The following is a 21900-nucleotide window of genomic DNA, read 5'->3' on the forward strand; positions in this document are numbered from 1 at the left end:
ATCTCAAGCTCCTCAGAAACATGGTTATGAATTTTAGGAATACAGCTTTGATTCTCTGAATTTCCATTTTAAAGGAGAGTTCGAGGGATTAAAAACAACAACCATCTCCCCCCAGGCTCCTACTTTATACCATACCTGACCATTTGCCTTTGCGAGTGGACAGTAAATGACTTCTTAGGTGACTCTCACCCAAAGAGGGCCCAGGAATTAGTTCAACCAGTGGACTCCTTCAGAGACTCCCAATACACCAAGCAAGACTCCAGCTTGTGCATATTTTCTGTAAAATCAATTGAAATTTATGGTTACCTGTTGCTTTGCAGTGAATAACTTCGGCAAATGACAAGTCATATTAAGTATCTAACTGTTCTTTCATTTATTAATTCAGTAACTGGTTTGTCTCTCTTTCTCTGTTTATAGAAGCAGAAACAGAAATCCTATTGGCCCAGGAAAGTATGGATATGGAAAAGTGCCATACATTTTACCTTTACAAACTGATACTGGTCAGCAGCCTCAGAAACTTCGGAGGCAGCGACAATCGTCAAGGAGCCATGTATTTCATCAGAATCCAAGTCTCATGAACACTTACAGCCAGGCAGCTAGTCCTTCACTTCAACATGGGAATCTTTATCAAGAAGAAAGTGGGCCTCAGGCTGGACATCAAGTCCTGGGACCCTCAGTTTATCAGTCATCTTCATTTCCCGTATCTCAAAGCCTGTTTCAGAGCAGTGACTCAAACCAGCATGGGTCTGCATCGCACCAGGCAGTCCAGGGTCAGCCCCAGCCTCAAAGGGCTGCAGCAATTGTGTGCATTGGCACCTACAAGCAATATAAACTCTGCAACACAAATGTAAGTCTGGTTTTCCTATATTTAATTTGTTGGACAGCTGTTGATTTTCTCTAGTATGCTAAATGTTTGCATAGTCAAGAAGTTAAGTTGAGCATTGTTTTTTATTAATTTAGTGAATTTTTTTGTGAACTTATTTTAAAAGTGTCTTGGGGAATACTGCAAGTAGATGCATAATATTATAATTACCTAATACCATACCTTCAAGCAGTCACTAAACCTACCAATATGTATAATTCTGATTTGATAGAGGGAGAAACTGAGTCACAGAGAAGTTTAATATATTTCCATGTAAGAAATGGAAAAATGCAATTAGAGTAGACCATGTTATGAAGGCTCCCTACTTCTCAATCCCATAAGATAAGGTTATCCTTTTGTGAGTGCTAGTCATGCTCTAAGTAGCATTTAGAGCCAGCACCCAGCAGCCTGGATCACTCCAGTATCTTTCTACAGTGCTGTGTACCTTCTGTGACATGCTACTTTTACCAGCATTCAAGCTCTACATGCTTTGATTTTGGATTCCTAGTTTATTGGAGAGAAAATCTGTTCTGTGTTAATTTTAAAATAAAACTTACTCTGTTATTACTTCATTCAAAAATGTTTAACTGGGTGTAGCCCTGTGGTCTGGGGCAGTCTCCCGTTGTAGGTGGGAGGCTAGTGAGGTTTTGCTGTTTCTCCTCACAAGCAATTTTTGTCCTGCTAAAATTTTTGGTTTCTGGCTGTGTCATTTTAGTGTTTCCTAAAGTATCTTCCTAATATTTGCATCTTATTTGGGCTACTAATCTAACTTAATTTCACAGACTTGAAGCAGCTTGTATTTGGATATTAGAAGCAGGATGCCGAATGGTGGTCTCAATATGTTGACACAACAGGCCATATTTTCCTGAGTGGTTGCACATCTGATTCTTCTGCCTCTTAGAAATCCTGTTTCGTTTAGTGGAAGCCTGCACAGTGGAGATGTAGCAACAGAACATTTGATCAGGATAACAAAAACATGACCTAAGCAAATCAGATGAGGGCCCTTTTGCCTCTTAGTGTAGCCATTGTTACATTTGCTTTATTTATGAATAAAGTCCATTGACTGAGACTAGAGCAGTTGATTGAAGAGACCTATTGTCAAGAAAGTCTTAGTGTATTTGTCAGAAATGGAAAACATGAAAGGGCTCGTTTGAGCCTCTGAGAATAGTCTCTGGTACAAATTGCTCTTTTGAAAAAACACTTTCTGTTTTTTGAAGGAAATGGGAAATGAACTTAGTGCATGGGCATTAATTTGGAAAATTTTCTGTGCCAAATTTGCTCACTAGTGTCCAGGCGATACACAAATTTCCCAGTCTTTATTTCATCCCTTACTGCATCAAGGCAAAAATTTTGACAGTATTCTGCCTAACTTAAGAAATCTAAACGAATAGTTTCCAGGAAAGATCTCTTTTCAGAGAGCAAGAGGTGAGAGGTGAGGAAGTTAGAAATGAGGTGGAAGAAAGAAGCAATCCCAGATGGCCAAGGTGGACGGAGAAGGAAGATTTGTAGAGGAAACTTGTTGAGAATGACAAGTGGGCTGGAGAGAAGAGGGCTGTGAGCTTGTGAATTAGACAGTGGCAAGACATGCAGGTCAGTAGGATTAGTGGTCTGGCCATCAGAAAATTTCTTTTGGTAGTAGGGGAACAGGAGTGAAAATATTTTCATATTAATTTTAGAAATTGTTGTTTAAACAGAAGACTTCAGTAGATGCAGAGGAAAAAATGCAGTTATAAAGAAATCATCATTTATATTACAGGAGACTTAATAACAAAGAGAAATTGTAGATGATGCAGCTCCTCCTAGGAATGGATCTCATAGTGATATTCTTTATTTAGTAACATTCCTATTTCTATTATTTTGGAGAAGCTGTAATTGCTATTTGGGGTTATTTTTCTCCCTAGAATGTGGTAATTAATATAATGATAAAAAAGAAGTTGCTATGAACAGTTTTAGTATAAAGGCCAGAATGAGAGCAAAACAAGGCCAATAGTGTTTCACTTTGTTTGCTTGTTCTTCCTGATTAAATGCTTCTGCATGTGGGCTTTAATTTAATTTATCGGCAGTGACATGTACCAGTGGTCTTGCCAGCACGCAGAAAACAGTATCTTTTTCTTTCTTTTTCTTTTTTCTTTCTTAATTCTTCCTGGAGCATAGCAAAAATGAAAATCTCATTTGTTGAGAAGAAAGTATTCTGTTAACAGTTATTCTGGTGTCTGCCCCCTCCCTCTACAGTTTCTCCTAAGGGCAGTTAATTAATAACAAATTAAGTCAATCTGCCTTGGTCCATTAGGTCATTTCCTCATTATTGTATATTTATTGTTTTTTTCATTAATAGCTGAACTCGTTTTACGTGACTGACAGCTTGATTCATAAAAGTGAAACTTGCGGGTTTTGGTTAGGGAGAACCTCGGAAGTGCTTGTATTTGTTCAAGTGTTTCTGCAGGTCATTAAACCTATTTTCTTATTGTACAAATGGCTTTCCCTCTTCAGCACCTTGCATATAGGCTTTGTACATGCTCGCCTCAGAATATACAGCTGCCTGCACCTCCTTCAGCAGGAAACAGGGAGTAAACATCTGTCCTTCACACAAACAGTACTGACAGATCTTACTGAAACCGTAAGCTATTTGCAATACAATCAGATTCTTCAAATGTGGTCTGTATTCCTGCAAAATGGGGGCGTGATGAGTAAATCTTCCTTACTTTCCCCAGCATTAAAGGAAAGAGAATTACACAGCACGTGTGTGAAGTAGAATTTGAATGCAAACTTGTTTGCGTTGTTTGTCACCAGAACAAAGGAAGTAACTCAAATGGCACATTTGTTTACTGAGCACTTTTTGTTACTGCTCAAGCATTGCCAAGTCACTAGCTCTTCCTGAATGTCTGAATGAGTGAGAATATATTTGTAAATTAACTTCAGGCTGAGGGTTGCTTGGGCAGTGTACACAAGGAAGCTTTCAGGGTTCTGGACATTCAAGCCTACTTGTTTTGCAGCGTAAATTTGGTGATACAGAATGCTTCTTTTTAAAGTCAGTTTTATCTGATTTATTTTTTGTAAGACATACGGTGAATTATGCCTTATTAGAAAGACATTAATTCTTAGTATGTCTCTGTTCTTAATATGCGGAGACCTTATTGCAGCTTATTGTACTTAAAGAGGGCTTGTAAGAAAGACGGAGAGACTTTTTACCAAGGCCTATAGTGTCACGACAAGGGGCAACAGTTTTAAACTGAAAGAAGGCAGGTTTAGATTGGACATAAGGAAGAAGTTTTTTATGACGAGAGTGGTGAGGCACTGGAACAGGTTGCTCAGAGAAGCTGTGGATGCCCCCATCCTGGAAGTGTTCAAGGCCAGGTTGGATGGGGCTTTGGGCAACCTGGTTTAGTGGGGGGTGTCCCTGACCATGAAGTCACATAGTAATCATGACCACTTAAATACTCTGGTTAGAAAATCGGTAAAATAAAATAGTGACTGTTTCAGCGATTCAGTTACAGTGCAGCAAGGAGTATGAAAAAATAGGCAGAGAAATTCATATATGAGTTTCACCATGAAGAACAAGACAAAATGGACATAAAATCTCAATTGTCTTTAGCTATGGATTGAGATACGGGTTTGACCAAGTTTATACCTTTACTTGCATATGAATTTACAAAACCCCAGCTACAACATATGATAAACTAATTGCTGAGATCTCAGTGAGATATTTATGGATGAAGTTTTGCTGAGCTTGTCCAGTTTCATTCACAGCTTGCCCACTGGTTCATATGGATTAGTCATGTCTCCAGTTAGACTGTGTTGCCTTTCCCTGTATTTTATGTGACTGCTACTTAGGAAGAAGTCCATTGTGTTTTGGAGAAGTATCTAAATAGGATCAGAAAACTGATTACTTTTACTTTCTTATCCTGACTCTTCAGCTATACATACTATTGTTCTGGTAGCACAGCTTTTGGTTCTGAATAGGAGTTCTCTACTTGGATCTGTGCTCCTGTGTGCAGAGCACTTGAGAATGGCACCTTAGCAGGGAATGCAAAGTATCTGAAAAGACAATTTTGGAAATGGAAGGAGGTTTTACAGTTGAAGAGATGAGGTGAGGTAAAAGGCTCAGGGCCAATCCCCAGCTCTATCACAATGGGATAAATTAATATATTTGATTTCCTAAAGAAGCTTGATGATGATGATGATGATACTAACTTTGACAGGTGTGAGTTAAAACTTTTCCAGTGGAAGGCTTTTTTGGATTTAGAACCCTAGTTAAAGAGAATTGAAATGTTCTTCAGGAATGTGTTGAGTTCATTAAAAACTGATGTGCTTTTCTGTCACCTAAGCACATAGGTAGGCATTGGCAGGCTCCCTTGGCACCTGGGATCTTGGGCCATTTCACCAGCTTGCTGCCCAAGCGTTTTTGAAAGTTTTCCACTCTATAGAAAATGAAACATTTCCAGCGTTACAAGTTTTAACAAAGGTAGAAGTGGAAATGTTTAATTTTAGATGGAACAGAAAATGTAATTCCCAGACGGGTCTTTTCAGAAGTGATATGGGGTGCTGCAATGATGTGCACACTCTTTAATGTAGTTGGGATGCTCAGATACTGATGTAAAGACAAATAGAAGAGTACATATTTTTAAGATTTATTTTTTTTTAACTGAAAAGGCTCTTATTGTTCCCAACGAGCTACTGTGTGGTTTATTTATTCTCGTTTTGAGATGTGTATAGAGTAGGTGTTTGACGTAAGTGGCAAAGTGGGGTTATGATGACATATCTTTTCCTGAGGAAATTTAACCTTGACTTTACGTGAGGAATTTTCCCTGCAAACACTGTGGGATTGTGTGTACGTTTGGTAGTCTGACATTCCATAGCTGTATAGGAAACTTATTAAAAGCTTATATTACTCTAGGTTGTACTGCCCCTTCTTTGACTGTTTTGATATTTGCAGCAAAATTTTATAAATATTAATTCAGAATGCGTTGTCACTAATACGGGCTTAACTTAGCAGACACTGCCACAGAGATACCACTCGTAAAATGTCCTACGTAGTTTGATCAATTGTCCCTTGTATGCAAAAGAGTCACACAGAGACATATTTGATAAAGTTCTTGGACCACAGTTGTTTCCTCTGCCTCCCTGCACTGTGGCTTTATGACATCTCCTTCAACAACTGAGAACAACTGTATTAGAAAATATTTTGCATTATAACAGTCTTAGTAGAACTTAAATAATTATGGGAAACTGTCTGCCTTAAATCATTAGGAAAAATATGTTGGGGTAACTTTAGAAGCGCTCTCAAATAGTTTTATTCCACAAGTGTGCTCTGTACTTGTGGCAGTAACAGAATACAAAGTTACCTGTTTTTACACAAAATAATTGTTTCTAGGTTAATTTCTTATTAATCTAGTAAAATGTTCATAAGGACAAAATCACACAATTCAGAAAATTTTGATGTCTAGAGGCTTATGGTTTTTAACTGAAAATTTGATTACTTACTTTGAGCAATAAATCTAAGTTGTTTTAAACTAATTTAGCATCCAGGCTCTAATGTCCCGTTGTGCCAAGAACTATAAAAATACATACCAAAGAGATAGGTGCAGGTAAAAATTTGGTAATGTATACATGGCTACAGTCATAGCCTATATTCTCCAGGTCAGGGAGAAGTGACCTGTGGGATCTGTAATGTTCTTATGATCATTCTCTGCATCCTGCAGAAATAATGAGATTTTTGTCTTTCTCCAAAGACAATTTAGTAAGATATCAATAAAATATGGGATAGAATAAACACCTTAAGGCAATAAAACAGAAATATTCCACTGGAAAATAAAGGTTGAGTGTAGGTATCAGTGATAAAAATCTACAAAATGTGTGAGGGCATTACCAGAAAGACACAGTAAGAAACTTAAATGTTCAGTTTACACATAGAATAGTTATATTTTTTTAAGGCAAGAAATTCCAACATTGCCATAATTAGTCAATGAAACCATCTTAACTCTGCCTTGTCTCATGCAGAACAAACTTTTTTATGATTGAGGCATTTTGTGACATGCTTCTAGTTTGAGTTGTGATGTTTAATGAATGGCACCAACCCCTTTCACCTGTGCTTTCCACTCATATGTTATGAAAGAAGTGGGATTCACACCATGAATTTGGAAAATCTTTAGCAAGCGCCCATGCAGACTGTGATTATGTTTACTCCATAGATAATAGCACTGCTTTTGAAGCAGTGGCCATACATAACTTCACATTTAATATGAAGTATCTCAAACCATTATGACTATAGCTCAGGACAATGTACCACAGTTAAAGTTCGTTCCATGTAAAAATCCCTTCTATTGTAAAAATGTCCAAATAATCCCTGCAATGTTCAACCTAAGTTTTCAGCTTCTGTGTTGTATTTCATGCTATTGCTCCTAAATATCTTCAGGAATTATCTTGTCTGTTCTTGTGCTCCTAAATATCTTCAGGAATTATCTTGTCTGTTCTTGGTGTTTATACGTGGTAGACAGTTTCCATATTTTAGCTAAGAGTTAGCCAATTGATATATGTTTAGTGCCATTAGTATGTTTGGGGTTTAGCTTGAGTGCTCTGGGAGTTGAACTTTCCAGAGGCTCTGTCAACTTCCCAATGTATATTTTCTTGATTTTTAATGTACAGAAGTACTTCAAAAGGTATGGTTAACAGTAGTACTTCAGTATTTTATGATACTGCAGGAAGCATTGAGCTGCATTTTTCTTCTCTGAGGTTTATTTTAAAATTCTGAGCCTGTTAAATGAGTTGCGTGGTGAAGTTGGAGAAGTCTGTGTGCTGGTTGAAGTTGAGTGAATTTGTGTCTAAGAATAGCTGAAGATTCAGGCCCTCATTTAAGTGTAGTAATAACGTGATATAAAAATGTTAATAATTCATCTAAGTGCCTCCAAATGAAAAGCATATCAGTTGGCTAAAACATTTGTTTCTTAACTTCCCAGTGAACTATGAATGGTATGTTTCATGTAGCAATTGGAATTGTCTGAAGAAGTTACCTTTCTGATTCTTAGAGTAAATGGAATGCATGTGTCATGGAGGAGAGGAAAGGAGGAAAAGATCTGCAGTTATCCAAACACTTCATCAGTTTTGAGCAGCAGCATTAACACTTAAAATATTGTGGAGTGATTTGGAAACTTCATTTGGACGCTTGTTGAAATGAAGCGAGTTTTTTGTTCCACAATAAAGCATGCCTGCAGGGTGATTTACATGCATTGCTTGGTTATTGTTCAGACATAACCTCTGTGCCAAGTTCTAAAGAGGAAACTAATCAATGAAAATTGTGACTTCAGAGTTACAACCAGACAGTTGCATTCCTGACATATTTGTAGATGTGTTTAATAGGGTACTGTAAATTTGAGTAGTTGCCATTTATCAATACAGACAAGTGTTGTGGGAGATATTTTAAGGCATTCCGGCTTGTCTTTGTTTCTTTTTGTCAATTCATATTGACAAAAGTCTTTGAAATTCCAGTGTGTAATTATTCAGCACTCCTATAATTTGAACAAGAAGTTTGCTTTTTACTCATATGTTAGTTTAATTGCATCCAGGTTTTTGAAGCAGAGGAAGCTGCAGATGTCTAGAAACTTTGATCAGGGGAAATCCCTTGAATTAATTTACAAATAATTTTTTTAAATGTTGCTTTTATGAACATTTGTTAACTATTCCCATTAATTACAGGTATAGAAAACACCTACTCTCAGATGTCAGCATCTGCTTTGGTACATGAAAGGAGTATTTTTTTCCTGGTATTTTTAGGAGATTAGTTCAGTACTGCTAATAACAATTAACAAGTTTAAGGCTCATTTTCAAGCCAGATAGCAGTAAAAGAACATAAATTCCATGAATACAGGAACTTGCAGTGAAAGTACCCACCAGTAGAATCCCAATCATCTCTGGTACTGACTGAGGGGAGTGGAGGAAGAAGGAAGTGCAGGAGAAGCTGCCACAGAATAGTTGTGTTGAAGGATGGTAGTACAAACCCTCTCCCAGGGTGGTGCCCAGAACAGTTAAATGGGACTTTTGCGTATGATACGTTAAGAGCTAACTGCATACAGAGCAATGCAAAACCCCGAAATAATTAAAGCAGTGGTGATACTAAAATAAAATAAATCAGGCTGTGGTGCTCTGTCTCATCTTTGCTAGTACTTATCTGCTCTGTGTTTCTCCAGAAATAACACCTCTGTGGGCAGCATATTGCACATGTAGAGATATGCATGTGTAATTAACAAAACGGAGTTTCTTTCCAGTGATAGGTTGGTAGGCTGTTTATCTTCAAACTTGACTTATATTTGTGGAAAAGCCAATCTTGTATTTCTTATATCTGTCACCGCAGCATTAGAGAGGCAATGGGTGATCTGTAGGGGGAAGAAGCCAGAGAAACATCCCCTGCCTCTTTCTGCAAACCGTCTGGTTTTTGGCTTCAACATTCAGTAAGTTCCCAGCCAAGCAATGTACTGTTTTCTTTTTCTGTATTCCTGTTTGCATTATCATTTGTTAACAATAGGAAGCATGCTAATTATCTTGATGGCTGTTTTGAGACCTCAGTTTAGGTCACTTTTTGATGACAATTTTTTGTGATGGGGTGTACTTTTACTTTGAGCAGCAAAGTGCCATTAAAAGGACTCTCTTAACGTGACAAAGTCAAACCTGCAAAAGTTGAGAGCTTTCAGAACTAGAGTTTTGTCAGCAATCCTATGGTGACCATTGTGTGTTAAAAAATTAATTAATTACCTGAGAATATATTATTTTATCCCTGCATAGTTTAGCAGCTTAGTTGTTAATGATACAGTGCTTAGTTATTCTCTTTATTATTCAGCATTTGGCTCCCTGCCTTAAAAATGCTCCTTGCAGAAGATGAGGAAAAAATGGCTTCTCTGAGGACTAGTCATTGATACGACTACTGCAGTGTTTAAGATTCACAAAGCTGCTGTGAGATAACAAGATCTAATCTCTATTGTAAGAACGGGAGCTGAGATGATAGGGAAGAATGGGGTTTAAAATAAGCGTTCAGTAATTTAAAACTGGTAGAGTAGCTACTTCTAGAAAATGCAGACAGTCTCTCGTGTTCCTTATTCTGTATGTCCATTGTATACCTACTAGCTTCTACAGTGAATGAGACAGAGATTATATAAAGAACTCTTCTAACTAAACATTCCTGATTCATCCCCAGAGTAAGTCCGTTCTGCACACTGAATGAGTCATAGATCGTATGGAAAAAATAGTACATGATCGTAGAGTGGAGAATGGGCCTTACAGGCAAAAAGAGCCAAATTATATAGTAATTGCAGGGACAATCTCTTTAAGTTGAGCTTAAACATTCTTTTAAAGTCCTGTGACTTAACTGTATGTAACTTTATAGTTTTAAAACAAAACCAAAAAAGCCTTTAAAACCAGAACATCATCATGTGCTATGTCACTGTTCACAGGACTCATCAGACCATTGCAGTTGCACCAATGGTAGAAGGAATTTACCCAGGGTAATGAAAGTGCTTTGCCATGATGTTCACAGGTTTTTTCTCACCACAGGTGTTTCTGTCATTCCTCCAAAACCAGCCCTCCTTCCCTCTAGCAGAAGCTGTCCCACTGTATTTTTGCTCAGTCACACTGCTCACTTTCGTAGTACCTTGTCTGATATTTTCCATCTCTTCTGCCTCCAATCTTTCCTTCTTAGACTTAGGTTCACCAGTTTATCTACAGTTCGATGCAGTTTCACTTTCTTCTTCTCAGTACCTTCTTCAGCTGACTTGCTCATCCAGTCCCATCTGTTGAATCCCAGTCCCAAGATTTATCCAAGTTTTTCCAAAGTATTCCATGCATTTTAGGTACAGGCATTTGTATTAGGCTGCTTCCTTGTTTTCACCATCCTGCCTGCAACAAGCTCAAAGGATTATTAAGAGTAGGAGAGAGATATGTCTTGTTTGTATTTCCAGTGCCTGCCCCTAATACAGACCTCAGGAGCACGTACCAATAATTGCTGGAAAACTTCTCAGCCTCTCTTAGCCTCAGATGTGGAACACACTTCTTGTAAACAGATTGTTCAAGAAGTTGAGCTGCAAAACTTTAACAAGTTTTGACTGAACATGTACGAAGTATGATTATCAGCGTTCTCTTCAAAATCTTGTGGCCTGGCTATATTTGGGTGGATTTCCATATAAAAGGCAGTGGATGTGTATTTGACAAAAACCCACTTTCCTGGCTGATTTCATTTCACTCATTAAAACAAAACAGGCACTTAGATTTTGGAAAAAAAAAATAAATTAACAGAATATTTGAAGCATGGGGAAAAAATAAAACATTTCTTGTCTCTTGTTTTTCTTCTGACTCATTCTTGGATGAAATAATTCAGTCAAAAAAATGAGACTAAGATACCAGGAGCGGAAAGTTCTAGTCTGAATGGTTAAAGTTTGACAAACTCATAAGTAAATGGACAGTGCTACCAGCTGTAGCTATACCAAAGCATTATAAGATATGACAAATGTATCTGCTAGTTAAAGGTGCCTTTTTTTTTCTTTTACATAGTATGACCTAGGAAGGAAGAATATATTGCAGAAAACAGTGTAAGAGTGTGTTGTATCAGAAACTGTTTTGACAGAAACAAGAACTCTAAACTAGGAGTAATGCTGTTGCAGTTGGCTCCTGCAAGCTTATAGTAATTTTTAAGCTACATTTACGGTGCTTTGCAACTGTTCACTTTTTTGGAAAACAAATTGTTCCACATTGTAGGTCTCTTTTATAACAAAAAGGAACAAAATGCATTCTCTTAACAGACTTACCAGAATTCACCCTGTGCCTTTACATTTCTGCCTCATATAACACTGCATAAACATTTCTGTTGCCTAGTTGTCGCTTAAAATAGAGATCCTTCTCTAAGAATATTGTGATTATTGCTGTAATAAGAATTTTCCATTAAAAAGTGGAATATCATGGTGATACAAATGAGAAACTTCCCTGAACTTTCAGTCCTTCTGCTGGAACCATTCAGGTAGTTCCTCCTCCCACACAAAGACCAGTCATTGAAATGGAATGCATGTAATTGAATTTCCATTTAAATTGATTAGGCTTTCATGTAGAAAACTGGTAGAGGATTACTCCTGCGTACCTATGAAGCTGGTAGAATAGAAGAGTGAAGTAGTGAAATCTACGTGACATAAAGGCTGCACCTCAGAAAGAATAGGCTGCTCTAAGAACAATGTTTTTAAAAAATGAAATAAAATATTGCTGGAACCCTACAGTAGATGTTTTATCACTTTGGCATAATTTTCTACAAACTATGAAGACTAGATACATCATCTTTGCTTTAAGTCTGTTGATTTCACTAGAGTTGCATCAAGTATTTGTCTCAGGGTCTTTCAAAGCTGATATGGGTGATGCCTTTCAAAAAGGGTTTTGGTGTGGCTGGTTTTTCTAGTATAAAGAATACTACTACTATTATGTTAAAGCAACTATCCTTAGTACATGAACCTAACATTTTCTGAGGAGGACTATTAAAATGTACTCTATTTTTCAGATGTATTTGAACAATGTAGACAAATGAGACACTCAATCTGTAGCAAGGCTGAAAGCTTCTATGTTAAGGCATTCTTCAGACTATGAGCCAGGTTGTGTCAAATGAAAATAACTGTTCATTGATTTCCCATTAAATGAGGCAATAGTGTGCAGTTTAAGCACCTTGAGCATTATGTAGTGTTTCTATAAATAGATATTTGAATGGATGGATTCTTGTATTTGGATTTTTTTTAATGCAGTATATTTATATAGAAAAATGATACTGCTGCTGAGACTGAGAACTGCCATTGTGCAAAGCAGTTATGATTTCTGTTGCAAATGCCAAACTTTTGATGCTTGATTGGGATCATGTAAAGAATGTGCACTCCAGTCTCAATACTGAAGTACTTCTTCGCTCAGGGAACTGGGCACTAAAAGAAATTTGGGACAGTAAAACAGAAACTACATTTTGGAAAAAAAATGGCTTTGGAATGAGTTGATAGTCATCTGGTCTTTTGCTGGATCAAAAAAATACTAGCAACAGTCAACCAGCTAGATCACTGGCAGGTGTGAATTGACATAGCTCTGCCTTCCATAGCATACTTGCAGATTCTTTACACCAGATGATACTCTGTTCCAGCACGGTCTGTCATCAGTATTTGTTATTATTCTTATTATTCCATTTTCTAATTGTTAAACTTAGATGTAGGAACCAATTATTGTTTCTCAGATTGGGGGTTTTTTTGTTGTTTAGTTTGGGTTTTTTTGGAATAGCATTTGTAAAATTTTAGTAATATATAGAAATGGATGATTTCCTTAACACATTTTTGGTACTACTGCGGAACTGTACTGTTAATTTTCCTACTATAGCTCTTTGGTGAGCCCCTTCTAAGCTTATAGTGCCAAACATTTCCAGTCATGCACATTAGATCAGTGTAGATGCTTTGTGTGGGAAGGATGAGTGGCTAACATTTTATTTAAAACCAAAGCTGGACTTGAATCTTTTACAAGTTATTGAAAATCTTAAATAAAATATGTTATTTCAATCTAATTGATGGATCTGTCAATGAGAATTTTAAAAAAGCCTGTAAAGTTAAGCAGAAATACTTCTTTTTCCATCTGTTTGGTTGATCTTTCTTCCCTATTATTAGATGTACTGTGTTTTAAGCTGTAAAGTGCTATGGAAGAGAAAAAAGGTAGAGCAGTAATAGATACACTTGCCACATTATGCATTAATGTCTTTTTTTGTCTGATACATTGCAAAGTTAATAAAGATTACCTTTGGGTAACACTTCAAAGACTTTTCTAGGTAAATTCAGAGGACTTTCTTGGTGCCAAGCTGAAATCATGAATGGAAAAAATGGTCCTTAAGTTCCAGAAGAGATGGTAGCAGTTCCCTTACCCACGGTGGTGGGAGCCAGCACATACTTCAGGGAAGGGAGGCACCCTGGTGTGCAGCTCTGTCACAGAGCATCTTCCTTATTCCAAACACGAGCTCGTTACTAGCTGAATGGAGTTTGGGCAGAAATATAATGATTTTGTATTGTGCACACCTCTGAGGTCTTTTCCATCTATGACAGGCACCCCCTGAAAGCAGTAAGGGGAAAGAGAAAGGCTGTGACCCTGTATTACTTGCTCCCTTAGCCTTTGCATCGCTTCAGAATCTCTCTCTGGTTATTGCAAAAAGTTAGTAGTTTATGATGATTGTCGTAACTAAACTTAATCTCCATTGCAACAGACACGTAGGTGTAAATTCATTGCTTGAGGCAGTGCTGAGATTTCGGCAATACAGGTGCTCTTTCCTCATAAACTTGTCCAGATACCACTGCATTCACAGATGTTAATTTTCATTCCATGTAAAGCCAGACTTTTATAGTGTACTGTCTGTGGTCATGGACTGTAACTAGAGCTGGCTAGCACTATTTTTACTGCAGAGCTGTTCTTCACATAATTTTAGAAATTTGGCATTTTAGTTTCATGCGTATTTTTGTTTTTCAGAAGCATTAATCCCATTTCAGTAAAAAATCTGGCTGATATCTAGACACATTTAATATACCTTATTTCTTTTTTAGTTGGCAGACAATTGTCTTCATGTTCTTTTGCCATTTTTAAAAATCAGAATTATTGGGGAATAAGAGAGTCTCCAGTAGTTTAAATGAATCTGTTGTTGTCTTTCAGTGTGTGTTTAGCTAGACAAAAGTAGGTTGCCTTCATTCTAAGTAAGTAACACTCATGCAGGCGTGCACAGTCCTTGACAATGCAAAGAGAAACAATTTAGCAGAAGAATTAAAATTTGAAGGATGCCAGTTCCTGCTTTCAGTTATAGACATGGAACTTCCATAGGTTTCAGGAGGATCAAGGCACCAGCACTTCAGAGCCGGAGTTCACAGGAGAGGTAGTGGATTGTGTATAGTATTTATAGTAGTATCCATATTGCAAGGACATGCCACTTTTAAGAGTATGGTCTGAAAATCAAAGAAGAATCTTCAGATTAGTGTTTCAGAAACAAGTATTTTAATTATTTTTCTTTGGACATGTGTTTATCCTTTGGAATGTCAAAGGATTAATATGATTAGATAGAACCACTGCAGAAATGAAAACTCAAGTGCAACTAGGTTACTTGGACTTAATTTAATATATAATATTGCACATACAGAAAATATTGGTTATGAATTATGCCTGAGCCTGGAGAATCCAGAAGGACTATGGGGCCTTGGAAAGAGTTTGCCAGTTACTGTAGGTCATAAGAATCTTAATGTTTTAATTGCCTTTAGAGGTGGTTTTAGGATCAAAATGACCCATTTATGCATTTCCAGAAGTGCATTATCTCAGTGCAGCTTTGAAACAGTTTTGCTAATGGCAGGCATGCATCCAGTGTGAGCGCACATCTGTTGGCAGGCTGATCATTTTCTGGTGTTTTTCCAACACTTCATTAATTAACCAAAGTGTCAAAGGTTTATTAAAAACTTGTGCTTTTCGAATGTTTCCCAAAAGCTAAAAAGCAAGTAGGGTGGTTTCTTTGTTTTCCAGCTTTGCTGTACTAGCAGCTCATTTTGAGAAAGCTGGAATGGCACATGACAAAGAGAAGTACTGTGTGTTGCTGTCCCTTAGAATATTTTTGTATCTGCATATCTCAGATGAAATTGAAGCATAAATAAAGCTACTGTTTCAGAAGTGCAAAGTTTCTATCAACTGCAGACACAGTGCATTTGAAGAAATTTGGCCTGAGGTCCCAAAACACAAAGGGATACTTCTAAAATGTTTTTTGTCTGAAGCACTGTCTGCCTCATCAACGCAGTGCTGTGCTGCTGCTGTTAATTCCACATTCTGAAAATACAGGAAGAAAAGTTGGCTGAGATGTCATACTCATTGAAACAGCCACATCAAAATGCAGCAGTGGAAGCTCTGGAAGTGTCTTCTTACTTTGTGAGAAAATGCTGGGCGTTTTCACGGTACTTAGCTGATTAAAGTCCCGCACGTTTTATATACAGCATTGTTTTTTCCAAGCAGCATATTTTAAGTAGGATACACATCATCTAAAAGCCTACAAAATTATGGCTTCTAGGTGCTGTTTCTAATTTTAAAGTGCACAACTGAAAGAATAATAATTAAAAAAAAACCTCTCCCAGCAGACGGTATAGTTTTCTAGATAATTTATATCCACTTCTACATGATGGAATCTGAGATTTATCTTAGTAAATGTAACATATATTTTTTGCTGATCTGGCCGCTACTGACCTGGTTTTAAAAGGAGATTTTATTTCTTTTTTTACAAACGTCCAAAGAGGTCACCCTGGTTTTATAACAAAACCTCTGTGAAAAACTTTAGATAACTCCCTCAGTAATCACAAGCCAAAATGAAGCTTTTGAGGAAAAAATGAAATTCCAGATCTGTCATTAACAAAACAATGGATCAAACTCAACATTTTATTTTCCAAAAAATTGTTTTCCGTTGCGTACCAGGTAGTACAATCCTAATGCAGTCATTACTAGAGGGAACTGAGGGAGAATCACACAGTAAGGTTAAATATTTTAGCAAAGCTCATTCTGACAGCCTCTGGAAGATTTTGGAAAGAGATCCAGGTTGTTTAAATCCTAGTACTCTGGCTTAGAACATTCTTCATCTGTAAACATGCCAGCATGCCAGCTTTTTAAAGCAAAATTGCTATTTGTTTGGCGGAGGGCCAGGCAGCATGTAGGGACTCTGTCATGGGCAGACCCTTGGGCAGAGAGTGGGCCAGGCGCAGGTGTGACCTGCTCATGTTGCAGGGGACTGGGCTATGGGAAAGCCTGGCTTTGTCCTTGGTCATCTTCCAGTGGCTCCCAGCCATGTGTGGGAGCTAGGAAGCAAATGATGAACTCTGTAAGGTACACCTGTTAGACGTTGTAAATGTGAGCTTTCTTTGGGGTTGTCACCTTCTCCTCACAGATGCTTGTTGCTGTTGTCTTAGGAGTTTTATAGTCAGGCTACCTGTGTTTGTGACAAAAATAGTAATTAAATAAAAGCGTAAAAATAGATTGTACCCTTAGGGAATAAATAAAAAATGAGGATCTACAGAAACCCCTATGCTAAAGTTTTGCTTTTGATTGTATAGGGTCATGCTTTTTCCTTTTAGTGATAACAGTGTATTTTCTGCCTAAAAGATGTGCTAAAAAGCCAGAGAGGCCAAGAGAAAGTGCCTGGCACTCTTAGCTCTTCTGCGAAAGGCTCAAGGATTTCATTTTCAGGGGAGCTGAGCAGTAGGCAGTGTAAAACTGTCATTTCATTCAGCTATGCATTAAGAATTTTAGGTGGGGTTAATAAATGATGTATAGATGTTAACTAGTGTATATGTAGAGTATAGTATAACTCTTTTAAGCCTTGGTGATTCATGAACTGTAAGTTTGACTAGTCGCACCTTGTATTTAACGCTTTCATAAAATATTTTTAAAAGACACTTTAAAATGAGTATAATCTGTATAAAGAATAAAGCAAAGAGTTTTTGCAGACTAAGTCACTCAATTTTTTACTCAAAATTTTATTTTGTAATTAAACTTCGATGAAAGAAGTGGAGGAAGGACAACTGAGTTGGGACTTTTAAAGTAGCAGGGACATTACTGAGTTAGCCTTTTCTTCTGATTTCAGCTTGATCCCACAGTGTTTAGTGTATTTGTCAGTCCTTTGTCCTGCTTTAAAGCAATGGAGCCTCTGTCCTGTGGGCAACTTTCAGTAAGTTTAAAAACAGAAATTGTAGCTGTATAAAAATGATCTTAGAAGGGTCGAGTGTCACTATATTTTGGCAACAGCAATGAATATTTTGATCTTTTTATTCATATGTTGTCTGCAGTTGGTATGAATGGTGTGCACAGGAAATGGTTTATGAGCAGAAATGCTGGTACGCAAGAGCACAAGCTCAAGGCTCAGAAAAGGAAAAACAAGAAACAGCAAAACTTCACAATAGACTGTCAGAAAACGTCTGCCAAAAGAAAAAGGGAAAAGTGTTCCAAAAAGAAACCCTTCAGGCTGGGTTCTTTGCTGGTGCAAACTGATGTAGTTCTGCTGTAATTTAATGTAATGACCTTAATTTATGCCAGCTCAGGTTCTGTTCCTTCACCTTTAGGACATGTGCTATGATTGTTTTCCATGAAAAATGTAAGCTTCCTAGCCTTGGTTAGTTGGTGGTTGTGGCTGCATTGCTGTGTCACAGATGTAAGGATGTGTATTTCAGTTGTGGGAATATAGCTTTGCTTTCTGCATTTGGCACTAGAAAGACTTTTGGTTCCACCCTTCCAAAGGAGTTTGGTGGCTCATGGTCCTGTTTTCAGGGAAGCTTTTTTGTTTGGTTTTTTTAGTAGAGAGTTTGTTGAGGAAAGCAATATTTGCATGTACTTGGAGATCTCAGAAGGGTGGGTGAACAAAGTACAGATGGCTGTTTGGCCAGAAACAGTGTTTATTCTAGAAGATTTGTTGCCATGATTCTAATAGAAGATAAAGTAGTCCGTGAACCTTCCCCCAGGCGTGTCTTTGGTACAGTTTATAGCCCACTTGAAAACTCTTGGCTTTGACATTTCACTGATCCAGTTACAAAAATCTTCAAATGCAGATGATGGATACAAAGCAAGAACTCCTCTGGGACCTCTGGTGTGCTTTCACTGCAAAGATGACCAGTCTTTCTCCCTATACAAGTATAAGAGAACTGACTTCCATTTGCAACAAGAGCTCTTACTGATTCTTTTGCTGTTCCCTTCAAAAAGTTATTTAGCCATGCTGCTTTCATATAATATTGTCTGTAGTTTTCCCTTGAAATCTGTCTCCTGTAGAAAAAAACCCCTGCTGTTCTAGTCCAGTTCTTCATGTGGTTTCTACTGTTCTTAAATAGTGTTTTCAATAGCCATTTCGATCATCTAAAGGCTACCTGAAAAAAATGCATCTGTGACCAAAGCTTGTCTATTTTCTCCAAGCATAGAAATTGTTCTAATTAACCCCTGCCTTTTCTAGAAATCTTTCTCCCCTTTCTGTGTGCCCACACACGGAGTAGTCGTTTGCTGTAACTGCTGTAGTGCGAGGATACAGGCAGAACAAAGTAATTAAGTATTTAAGTATTTAACTTGTATTTACTTTTGGAATCTGCTTCACATCTAAACAAGGCTTGTCTGCCAAAGGCTTGCATTGGAAGTGACCACTATTTAGCTTCAAGAACTCTGAAGTTAGCATTTGAAGGCACAAGTTAAAATACAAAGTAATGCAGTGACTGTCATAGCAGCATGTAAAAAGAAAAAGTGGTAATATGGTATTGAAGCATAGGATAAGAATAAGAAGCTGGTGTGGCCAGCTTTTAGTAACTTATGGAAGCATGTATGTTAAGTGTTTCAACTCTGTTGAATCTGAGTCCAGAAAATTAATAATGAAAAATGTGAAGCTATTGTGGAAAGGAAATGATTTGGATCTAATTTATTGAATTTATCTTGAAGTGTCATCTTTTTGCTGAGGAAAATAACAGCTCAATAAAAAAATTTGCCTTTTTTTTTTCCTTCAGTTTTTTTTTTCTACAGGAAGTTTTGATACGCTTAGTTAAAAGCACACTGTTTGTTACCTGTTTTAAAGACAAAGAATCTCCAGATGCTAATACTGCTGATCTGGATTAGAATTTGGCAGGGCCTTCATTAACCTTCTAAAGTGAGTTAATGAGAAAGCAATAACAACATTGTTATGGATTATAATGTGACTGTTTTTTTATTTAAACAGATGTGTCCTGAAAGCAGCAGAAATATTAGAGAAGTGCAATGTGCATCATACAATAACAAGCCATTTATGGGTCGGTTTTATGAATGGGAACCTTTTGCAGAAGGTAAGGGAATACAACTTGGTTTTGCATTATTATACAGATTGTGTTTTGGAAAGGCAAATGTAATTTTTACCCATTGGAAGCCATCAGGCTTTGGCTGTTTGAGTCTTGCTCATTTTACTCTGTCTGCTGCATTTATTCATGGGCAGACAAGTAGATAATCTTACATCAATATTTCTTATATTTTACAGGAATGAAAGCATGTAAGTCTTTGACTGGTTTATCATTGGCTCTGTATAGTGTTGCAACAGTATTTCAGCTACTTTTTTTTTTAATCTTTTTTTTATATATTTATTTTTGATGACAAAGTCTCAGTATGGCTCCATTTCAGTCAACAGAGTTAATTTTTTTTTATGGCAGCTTCCCATGTGATTCATGGTCCTTATACATTAATTTCAGGACTCTATGGCTGTCTAATTTGTATTTTCTAATGGCATGTTTGACAGTTGGGATGGTGACTGTGGGAGGGATACCTGTGCTATGGACTTCCCCAGCTGCATGGTGAACTGATTGTCCTGGAACGCAAGGTAGTGGTCTGCCACTCCTCTAGAGTCCTAACCCTTGGAGGATAAGATCTCAGTCACTTGGGGGTTATAACCTTTCTCCAGAAACATGTGTTTTGAAATATTTATTTTGTTTGTCTTTCTGTAAACAAGAGCTGGGCCCACCTCAGTTGATATTCATTATTATTTATGAGGTAAATAATTTATTCTTTAAATATGTCTCTGGATTCAGAGATATTAGTTCATGGCTTATTTTTTAAATTAACATTTTTAAAAAGTTGTTTTCCACAAAACTTCAAAGACCAAAGAGGATTTATGCATAGAGAAATACATTCGCATACTGTGGACTAGCTATCTTCATTATTCTGAGACCATTCTATCGCTTGGCGTGAATCACTAGCAGGAGAGTACTAGAATGACTTCATTACCCACAGACTCCTTTACCAACAGGCGGTGTGTGCTCTGTACCAGAAGTTCTGTGCAATGTCTCCCCTCCAAATGGAGGCTCAGTCTCACCGTAACACTTTAAACTGCAGGATATGGGCCCATCTACTTATCCTTTCTAGATTTGAGAAGAACAAAGTAGAAGGAAGAGAATTTACCCGTATTTTTTAAGTGTCTCTTGAATATGGCTTTTATTGACTTCTGTGTAAGTAGCTACATATAATGCAATGCCACACAATTGAAGTAATACCTTATTCCATGGCTTTTAATGTCTTGCAGTCAGTGTTTGCAGGGATTTCTCTTTGCTGGAAGACATCATTACAAATAAAGGCTTCGGTGTACTATGATTTATCTTTATGGCAGTACCCTGCTCCTGTATGTCCTAAAATTGACGTAGTGGCAAGATTTACCTGATTACGCACATCTTCACTGTCAGTGGTCTGCTCTGAGGCAGTTAGTGCTCTGTGTAGGTTTTACTTCCCTTCAGTCTTTAACTCATTGTTCTAAGTTGCTTTCCCAGCTCCCAAAGGGAGGCAAAATAAGACATTTGGAAAAGGAATAGGAAAGTTTCTTTCGTAATGCAGGGGTTCCTCCTGGTTCTCATATTTTTATTCCTCCTCCCTTCATCCTAATAGGTTTAGGAGGTCAAAAGTGTGGTAGCTACTGGTGAATTTTTGCTGTTAATAAACTGAGGTCAGTCTATCCTGTAGTATAGAGCCTGATACTAAGTTTTAAAGTGAAAGACGCATCAGCAGCTGGGTGTGTCAGCTGGAAGACCGCACGTACTGCTGTCACTGTATTGCTCTTGGGGGACTGAGGGAATCCCTTGCTGGACTGCATTGCGCGAATAGCTCATTCTGAGCCAGCTTTCTGGGTTCTCTGCCTTGCCTCATTGCACAAAGGCAAAATGCCTATTTTGTAACAATGAAGACCCTTCCAAATATGTCCTGAAGGAAGTATTGGAAGTCACTGTTCATTTATTTTTCAGGAGACTGAAGGAGTGTTGCAAGTATGTGAAGTTCCTTTTTCCTATACCCAGAAATGGACATTTCTGTGGGTACTTAGCATGCTAGCATGCGCTCTGTAGTTCCTTTAGATCAGCAGCTTTGATCCACAATTGATGTTACCTAGTTTTATTTCAACATGAGTCAGTGCAGACTAAGGTAGGTTCATATCGAACTCCCAATTGATCTAGAATCATAGAATATCCTGAGTTGGAAGGGACCCATAAGGATCATCGAGTCCAACTCCTGGCTCCACACAGGACCAG

At 37.6% G+C, this 21900-nt stretch overlaps 1 protein-coding gene across 3 annotated transcripts in view; it reads left to right on the forward strand.

The window, feature by feature from the left end:
• Positions 1-21900, forward strand: part of THSD4 (thrombospondin type 1 domain containing 4) — a 307576-nt gene that overhangs the window by 53352 nt on the left and 232324 nt on the right. For all 3 annotated transcript variants that reach the window (XM_075763902.1, XM_075763901.1, XM_075763904.1), the window contains exons 5-6: positions 418-847; positions 19584-19686. In XM_075763902.1, coding sequence (XP_075620017.1) covers positions 418-847; positions 19584-19686 — 533 coding nt within the window. The remainder of the gene's footprint in view (positions 1-417; positions 848-19583; positions 19687-21900) is intronic.

The sequence above is a fragment of the Balearica regulorum genome, chromosome 12 (genome assembly GCF_011004875.1).
Source record: "Balearica regulorum gibbericeps isolate bBalReg1 chromosome 12, bBalReg1.pri, whole genome shotgun sequence".
In the NCBI taxonomy this organism is placed as follows: Eukaryota; Metazoa; Chordata; class Aves; order Gruiformes; family Gruidae; genus Balearica; species Balearica regulorum.